The following is a 9,489-nucleotide window of genomic DNA, read 5'->3' on the forward strand; positions in this document are numbered from 1 at the left end:
AATGGCTACAAATGGCATTTTTGGACCACACCATATTAACTACAGCCTGCATTGTTGTTCTTTATGGTCAATTCTGTAAAACAACAACAACAACAAAAGAAAAACAATAGATCACTGTTAGTTTTTTTCCCACAACAGAGTTGAAATATTCAGCTATACTAATAAAAACAGTAAGAGAAATGCACCTTTTTATGATTTAAATTTGACAATCAAAGAATGACAGAACCTTCACTTTTAAAGGGGGAAATCTCACAGCAAAAAATAGATGTTGAACAGAAAGTGAGGGACCAGGACAAATTTTGCATTTCTCAGAAAATGCATACATATTTAAGAATAAAAAACAAAACTACATAGACAGTGAAAGCATGATATTTTGATTTCAGTAAAACCGAGAATGACAAAAACTGAAAAAATGACCAAACTAAATGGCAAAAGAAAATGAGCGAGGTCAGTCATTAAATAATTGGTTCCCAAAAGAAGTTCAAATAAATCTGCATTTCATCAACACACATTCATATGTGCAAGAAAAATGACATAGATTGAACAGGATTCAGCTTCAGCGAAGGGAACACTAATCACCCGAATGGTGACTTCACACCAAACTACTAATTAAAGTCAAACAATAATACAAAAGAGTTATAAAATCTCTATAAATTCTTAATTACAACTAATTAAATGCCCCAATGAGTTCCTTTTGCCCCAACAAACGTGCTTAAATTATTCAAGCGCAAGGGCTTATGGGTTTTCCCCACAACTTTAGTTCTGCACTTGATCATTTGAGTTCTTAGTATTTAAAATTCTAATTTTATGGATTTTTAAACCAAAGAAGTTCAAGGAACTCACAATTATTCTTTGACTTTATGTATCACTCGAAGTTCACCTTATAATTCATATATTGTTTTTTTATACACATTAATACAAATGAAGTAATGCTACAAATATTAAATGTTATATAAATATGTACGTTTTTGAGTAGACGCCATTTATTTTCATACGTTGTGTTTGTTTTTTTTCAGTGTACCGACATGCTATGTTGATGTTTGTTTTTCAGGATGGTGGTTGCTACGGTGATTTATTCTGTAAAGCATTAAAAACATACAACATGTTGTGTTTTGGAATATATCGCTTAAGAGATGCACACCTGGGATCACCCAGCCAATGCACCAAACGGTGAGCCGCTTGAACGCTACTCTAGCTTTTACAGCAAACCGATTCATTATGCTCTTGTGGGACATCAGTCGTGACAGGCCTGATTGCATTTTAAGTGGTTAATTTACTCGTTAGCGTGTTTGTAACAGTCATTTGCATGTGCTTATTTTCTTGTGATGCATACAGTGATGTAATCTGCCACCTGCCAATGGCAGCTGAGTCAAAATACTGTATATCAGCCAATAAATTGTAATTTGCAACATAAAAAGAGATGTCTGTGTTGAAATAGAACTTTCTCTTGAGACAAACTTTTGATGGACAGACAGACAGATATATATATATATATATATATATATTTTTTTTTACAGATATGTGATTACAAACCCACCGTATGGTTTTGAGCTGGTGCCTACAGATCTTATCTTCTGTCTGATGCAGTTTGACCACAACGCCGGGCAGACCCGCGCCAACCTGACCACACACTCCACCATCTTCCCCAGCAAAAAGAGTCTGTCTGCCCACTCCATACCCCCATCATCCGCGCGGCCGGGTCGCAGCCGGAGCAGAGACCTGCGCGAGAAACAGAAGTACGTTCCTCTGTAAGCGTCTGTCCGTTTGTGCTGTGCCACCCATGCGCATGTGTGGTTCAGATTCAGAACTTTTGCCATGTGACGTCACGGGTAAGATTGTGACTACAGACTCATCATCACATGGTTTGATATATCCAAACGCAAAGTCTGGACTTGATTTTTTTTTTTTTACTCGATACTTCTGTTTACTTTATAATATAAATAAATACTTTATAATAGCCTAGAAGTTCATCTGTATTTATCGCCGTTCTCCGTTTACATGACAAACAAGCATGTTTGTGTTGAAGATTAGTAAGTCTTACACGGGTAACACTGTGTTTGGTTAGTTATTCGGTTTGACCATTTTGCACTTAAACTGCACTTTAATCCTACAGTGTCATAACACCCGACCTGACGAGTGCTTGTGTGGTTAATGAACGTTTGCCTTTGTGCTTTTACACTTCAATATGGTTGCTGTCTAATCAGGGGTCTGTTCGTATTACTCATATGTACAGTGGGGTCTAAATCTCTTGAGACCACTCATGAAAATGCTTTGATTTTGCATTATTTTCTAATTTAATATCTATATATATTTTTTCAATTTCATATAATATTATCCATTTTAATATTTCACTTATAAGATCTAAAAAATAAAAAATAAAATCATTTGAAGTTGTCCAGTTATTTATCGTTCTAAAGAATACCTAAACAAGAATTTCAGAATTTCTTTATATCTAGAAATAGAGCCGAATCTTAAAGGAATATTCTGGGTTCAATACAAGTTAAGCTCCACTGACAGGATTTGTTGATTACCAAAAAAAATTATTTAGACTCGTCCTTCCTTTTCTGGGTTACAGTGAGTCACTTACAATGGAAGTCAATGGGGTCAATCCGTAAACGTTCTTATATATAGACAAGACGTGAACGGTATATGTGTTAAAGGGATAGTTCACCCAAAAATGAAAATTCTCTCAATATTTACTCACCCTCATGATGTCCCAGGTGTGTATGACTTTCTGTCCTCTGCAGAACACATTTGAAGAAAAAGAGAAAAATATCTCAGCTCAGTAGGTCCTTAAAATGGAAGTGAATGGAGATCAGACTTTTGAAGCTCCAAAAATCACAGACAGTCAGCATAAACGTCATCCATACGAGTCCAGCAGTCTTTTAAAGTGATACGATCACTTTTGGTGCAAAAAAAAAAAAGATCAATATGTAAGTACTTGTTAACTATAATCCATCGCTTCCGGTAAGCTTCATGAGAGGGTGGAGATCGCGCAGTCTCTCATGTGATATATTCATGTTTCCATGTTATGAACGTAATCTCACGATGCTATTTCCTCTCGGTTGAAAAGCACACAAACGCACCATTGTGAGTAAAGAAACAGATAAATACAGATCTAAACCAAAACCAACTAAGCTTCTGTACAGCGTTCCTCCTACTCACTTGTAAACAGCGCTGCTCTTCCGTGTGTGTCGCACATGCCTCAGTTCTCACATATCTCACATGCCAACATGATTACATCACACACGCATACCGTTGCTGACCGGAAGCGATGATTTAGAGTAAGCCTGTCATGATTATTAAATAACCATCTGATAGCGGTTATTTGATCTAACCGCGGTTATTTAAGAGAACTGCGATTAGTGTGCATTCTAATTCCAATCAATCACATTTTAATGCCCAAAAAGGGGAATTTGAAGTGAATATATACTGTATAAATGGCACGAATGGCACGTTTGTTTGTCATTCAGTTGAACTCCGAGTCCGAGCGTCACTGATCCGCATGGCAGACTACAACCAGCTCCTGTCCGGAGAAGCACGTGAATCGCTCTGATAATCTGATGCGCACGCTGTCAGCAGAGGCTCGAGCCAAACTCCCGAGAAAATATAAACGAGCAATGCATAAATTGTGATAGTGAATGTAAAGCACTCTGGTTTCACTTCCAAGCGCTTCTTGGTTTATACATGCGGTGTTAATGACACCAAGTGACACAGGAGGTGTTGCACACTTACTGTATTTCTGTGGAGTAATGAAATGATGAAACGAATTCTTAAAGGTTTTGCTTCATAACAAATAAGGGCTTGTGTGTTTAATCGGAGCATTAATATAATGTGTGAAAATTAAGAAATTAGCACAGAAATACAGTATTTTACTATTGCATAATATAATAAAATATATATAAAAATTATATTTTATAAAAAAACCAATATAAAATACTGTATGAGTTCATAAAAGAACCGTGTAAATGTAAAATTGACCAAAACTAAAGTTGACCAAAAAGAGAGACATATTTAAAATATATTTTGATATTTAAAACATTATTTTTCATGTCATTCATACGTTTCTAAAGCCTTAAACGGAAATCATATATTCCAAATGTATTATTTTATTTATATATTTCATGTTAAATAAAAATGACTTCTTAAGGTGTATGAAGCACACATGTAGAAAAAAGCACACCTTAAAAAATTTGACAATTTATGACAATTAATCGTGAAAGCCCTTAAAGAGACAATTAATCGTCATAATCGCAATTATTTGTTTGACAATTAATCGTCAGCCAAATTTCATAATTGTGACAGCCCTAATTTAGAGTTTAAAAAGTACTTAAATACTGATCTTTTTCACACCAAAAGCGATTGCGTCACTTGGTTTTAATTTAACCGCTGGACTCGTATGGATGACGTTTATGCTGACTGTCTGTGATTTTTGGAGCTTCAAAAGTCTGATCTCCATCCACTTGCATTTTAAGGACCTTCTGAGCTGAGATATTTTTCTCTTTTTCTTCAAATGTGTTTTGGTGAAGAAAGAGAGTCATGCACACCTGGGACATCATGAGGGTGAGTAAATAATGAGAGAATTTTCATTTTTGGAAGAACTATTCTTTAACATGGTTTAAGTGTGATAAAGTCACTTACTAACTTTTCTGCGTAAAGTTATATCCAGTTTTACAACTTTGTTGCCATGACGATGAGACGCTGTAAAGCCTAAGATGACCATAAAAAACGACGGCTTAACTTTACAGCTCAAATAATCCCGAGTTTTAACATAGGAATGAATGCAAGTGTTTTTATAAATGATAAGCTTCACATTTCTGTCTTTTAACCCCTCCAAAAATTGGCCCCATTGACTTTCATTGTAAGTGTCTCACTGGAACCCAGATTTTTGCTGTTTTTAAAGAAAAGGAGGGACGATTCAAAGTTATTTTTTGAGGTAATCAACATTATGCCACAAATGCTGTCGACTGAGCTTAACTTGTATTGAACCCGGAATATTTCTTTAAATATCGGTTCGCTTTAGATTTATTATTTTTTCGAAAACTTTATTTCCAGTTTAACCTTCCTTGGTCTTGCGGAACTTGCAGTCTCATATAGAACCATTTTAAAAAAACGGGTCAAAATGACCCGCAACACCAATGAAGGTTTAAATCCAGATTTTCAATGTGATCTCTTTTGGACCCCGCCGTACGTACTGCGCATTTGCTCATAAGAAATGTTAATATTCTTTCAAATGTTCACAATTTAAATTCACTGCCTTCTTGAAATGACAGAATGAGACTGAAAGACTTATTGATTCACACAATGTCTCATTTAGGCCTGGGTGAAATGCTTGGAAACATGCGCTTTCATAACATAATCGTGAAACAAAGGCAACATGTCACTCATTGTCTCACAACTGATGAATTGTGATTTTAAAAACCTAAATGGAAATGAACCTCAAAACAGTGCTTTGTGTTTCCACGGGAACATATTGACGAATGATTGTTTCGTAGCAGTGGTCGGGCAGATTGGACGTCTCGCTAAATGGGAATGACATTTTTTGCATTTGAAGCATTCCCGGATGTTTGTTTAATGCGTGTGTCCTTTTATAAACTGCTACTGTTGAACTCAAATGTTGATCACACAAATAAATGTGATTTTAGGAGGTAGCGTTGAGATCTGTAAAATCTCTTCCAATTAAAAGAATTTCAATATTTCCAAGGCTGTTGAACACATTTTTGGACTGAAATGAACATCTGGGTAAATGTTAAACAAAATGATGTGTTGAGATTCTGCGAGAATAATGTTTGACGAGCATTTGTAACGAAGCAAACAGGAAGTCCTTTTGCGTTCTGTTTAATTCATGTTCATGGCTGTAGTAACACGCTCACACCAAAGTTTTAATTCTCTAAATATCAAGCAAGTGTAAAATCTTACATTTATATGATTACAATGAACTAGTGTATGCGATATCTTGAACATACTGTAATAAAAGTAATTTTTTTCTGAAGTGATGACGTGAAGTCTTTGCTTTCAAAAACTTTGAGCATCTGCTTTTGGTGCGGTGTCTTATAAAAATACTACAAATGCTTTCTTTGGACAGTAAGTTTCCTCTTTAACCTCTTTCTTTAAAGTGTGACCAGGATGAATAGAGCGGTCTCAGGTATGGAACTATATGCATGCCATTCCTGCAACCATCTCTCATAATTTAGATGGTTATGAGTTGAAAAATGCATTCAGAACCGTCATGCCCACGTTTATTCTTTGCTTTCTAACTGAAAGCAAAGCAGCTTTTGGCCGTACTGGCAGCTTTCCTGCAGGTCATCTCTGCAGTGCATGTGTTTCCCAGTTATTTCTCAGTGATTTCTCTTGATTCAAGAGCTCTGCAGTAGTTCAGTTGTTGTCTTGAGCTCCCATAACAATCTAAGAATGCTTTTATCATTGCAGCAGCATCTGTAGAAGTTTCGTTAGTGTGTCTGTAGTGCACACTTACTATGTAGTTTGCATGGTTTTGATTTCCAAACATAAGAGCATGATTCAAATAAAAAAATTAAAAATCATAGTGCTACGGAAAAAATACGGTCTCTATATTGCAAATGATCTCAAATGCCTTCAAGAAAAAATATATATATATTTTTAATTATTTAAAAATGTAAATATTATTATAAAAAAAACAACAACAAAAAAAAACATGTATTGGCACATATGTACAAAGCAAAAAAAGAAAATGCAAAATCAAAAAATCCTATGAAATATTGCTGGAAAAAAGTCGCTGGAGACTCTTATTTTAACCAGATGTCATCTTGATGTTGACTTCTGTTTATGACATTGTTTAACATTGCATTTACTATTATCTGCCATTTCAAAACAAAAATCCTCCCCATGCAATTCATACAGGTGCCTTACCTTTCGAAACTTAGATACTTTACACAAGTACGCAAATGCAAATATGAAAGCTTGGCAAATGTATTGCGAGCAGGCGCGCAATCCTGTTGAACAATCTTAACATACATTCTTTTGTTACTGTAGCGGTTACAAACCTCAGTACTCAAGGGGGCGATAGAGTTAACTTCACAAGTCTGTGCCATCAAACCAGTTGTTAGTATTCAGGTAGCTAGCTATAAACATGGACAATTTAACTAGCTTTAACTAACTTGCTTAGCAACTGGTGCTCCTCCATGACGTGTTTAGCCAGATCTTATGAAAATGACGTGACTGTGGCGACATTTTTGCACAATGATAGTAAGTGGTTCATTGCACACATAACGGAGGTGAAATGACCACTGTGTGGCGCTAAAAGCGAGTTAAATGTTCTCCCAAACAGATTTTTAAGGTTAATGCTCTATCAAGTTATGGTTATCCTAACCCTAACTAACCCTAACCTAACAAAACTGACCTCCTTACCCTAAACCTAACCGAAAGTGTCATAAGAAGCAAATGTGAGATGAAAAACACAAGCACATACATTTTTGGCACTTCATGACACTTTCGGCTCACTTATCGACTCGTCAGAACTCGTACCACGGTCCTTTGCATCATAAGTGCAACGCTACCGCACAATTTGATCGCACTCAAACAAGCTTGTAAATGTAGTTGGCACAGCAGTTGTTTTGTATGTAATGCAAACGTTAAAACAAGTCATGCGCTATAGTAAAAGTGTTTAGATAGCATTGAAACACATTCAGAACGCAACAATGCAAAACTCAAACTTGCATAGCTAGCATTTGCGTCCATTTACTTGTGTAGAGTATGTCTCAGCCCTAAATTATTTTAATCATTCTGCAGAAAAGAACTGGTACACAGACGAACCTGAGAACGCCTTCCCGAGGAGTTCACAAACCAAACACGCCAATACACACTCAGCCAATCAGGTGAATCAGTACAAATGCACCAGCAACATCATCCAGCCAATCAGAGAGGTGGAAGAGGACACCTGAGACAATATCTGGTTTTACCTGATCATGGACAAACTGAATGTGGCAGATCTGATCCTGATATAGTAAATAACAGTATCATAATAGCTGAAGAGAGCTTTACAGATATACAATAGAGGAGAGTAGAATGTACTATGTTTCCTATAAATGACAGCAATCACTTTTAGTTATCATGAGCAAAATATGTAGAAATAACTAAGGTTACATTAACATTTTTTAGACATTAGTAGGCATATAACTGGATTATTAGTGACATAAGCAACAGCATAAAATTGTCATTATTTGCATATCCAATTATTTTACAAACAGATTTCTTCTTTAAGCCAAAGACCATCATAATAGATGCCACATATCGCATAAAGTGGGCACAGGTCCTCCCTCAGTTCAGGTCTCTGCCTGGCACAGTGTTGGCATGGATACAGAACCCAACTGCTGTGCGCAAAAGCCAACCAAAGTACTGGACACAATAAAAAATAAAAATAACTACAATAGCTGGATTGAATGGCAACTTAGCTTTGTTTGTGTACCAATGGTAATGCATTGTAGCAATAAAAATCCTGTTTTACAATATGTTTGATTAGATAATTTTGTATTATACTTTGCTTTTTTTATTCTCAATAACAAGTGGTAAGGGGTAAACCAAGTTTTTGAGAACAGATTGATAAGCAATCGTAAGTCTGCCGTTTCTATGAAACTATTAAAATGCGGTCAACATAGACATCAAATGGTGCATTCGATCCAAATCGGATGTGGGAGATACTCAACATAGTCTCATGACAACTCGTAATAATTTGTATGAGATGGTGAAATCGTAAGATATTGTTAGACAATTCATACATGATGGCGAAATCGTAAGATATCGTGTGACAATTCATACGGGATGGCAGAATCGTAAGATATTGTACGGCAATTAACACGAGATGGCGAAATCGTAAGATATCGGATGACAATTTGTACGGGATGGCGAAATCGTACGATATCTTATGACAATTCATACGGGATGGTGATATCGTGTGGCAATTCATACGAGATGGCAGAATCGTAAGATATCGTATGACAATTAATACGAGATGGCGAAATCACAAGATATCAAATGACAATTCGTACGAGATGGCGGAATCATAAGATATCGTATGACAGTTCATATAGGATGGTGATATCGTATGGCAATTCATACGAGATGACAGAATCGTTAGGTATCATACGACAATTGATACGAGATGGCGAAATTGCAAGATATCATATGAAAATTTGTACAAGGTGGCGAAATCGTAAGATATCGTACGACAATTAATACGGGATGGTGAAATCGCAAGATATCGAATGACAATTCATACGAGATGGCGAAATCGTAAGATATCGTATGACAATTCATATGGGATGGTGATATCGTATGGCAATTCATACGGGATGGTGATATCACATGGCAATTCATACAAGATGGCAGAATCGTAAGATATCGTATGACAATTCATACGAGATGGCGAAATCGCAAGATATCAAATGACAATTCATACGAGATGGCGGAATCGTAAGATATCGTATGACAATTCATATAGGATGGTGATATTGT

General features: G+C 36.1%; 1 protein-coding gene across 4 annotated transcripts in view; it reads left to right on the forward strand.

The window, feature by feature from the left end:
• The window catches only part of LOC127426643 (calcium-activated potassium channel subunit alpha-1-like), a 120,580-nt gene extending 112,652 nt beyond the window's left edge, over positions 1–7,928 (forward strand). For 3 of the 4 annotated variants that reach the window (XM_051673581.1, XM_051673578.1, XM_051673579.1), the window contains 4 exons: positions 1,052–1,170; positions 1,518–1,736; positions 6,117–6,145; positions 7,768–7,928. In XM_051673581.1, coding sequence (XP_051529541.1) covers positions 1,052–1,170; positions 1,518–1,736; positions 6,117–6,145; positions 7,768–7,919 — 519 coding nt within the window. In that variant the 3' untranslated portion in view covers positions 7,920–7,928. The remainder of the gene's footprint in view (positions 1–1,051; positions 1,171–1,517; positions 1,737–6,116; positions 6,146–7,767) is intronic. The other variant, XM_051673576.1, reaches the window with a different exon arrangement.
• Positions 7,929–9,489: the final 1,561 nt, after the last annotated feature.

This window comes from Myxocyprinus asiaticus, chromosome 36 (genome assembly GCF_019703515.2).
Source record: "Myxocyprinus asiaticus isolate MX2 ecotype Aquarium Trade chromosome 36, UBuf_Myxa_2, whole genome shotgun sequence".
Lineage (NCBI taxonomy): Eukaryota > Metazoa > Chordata > Actinopteri > Cypriniformes > Catostomidae > Myxocyprinus > Myxocyprinus asiaticus.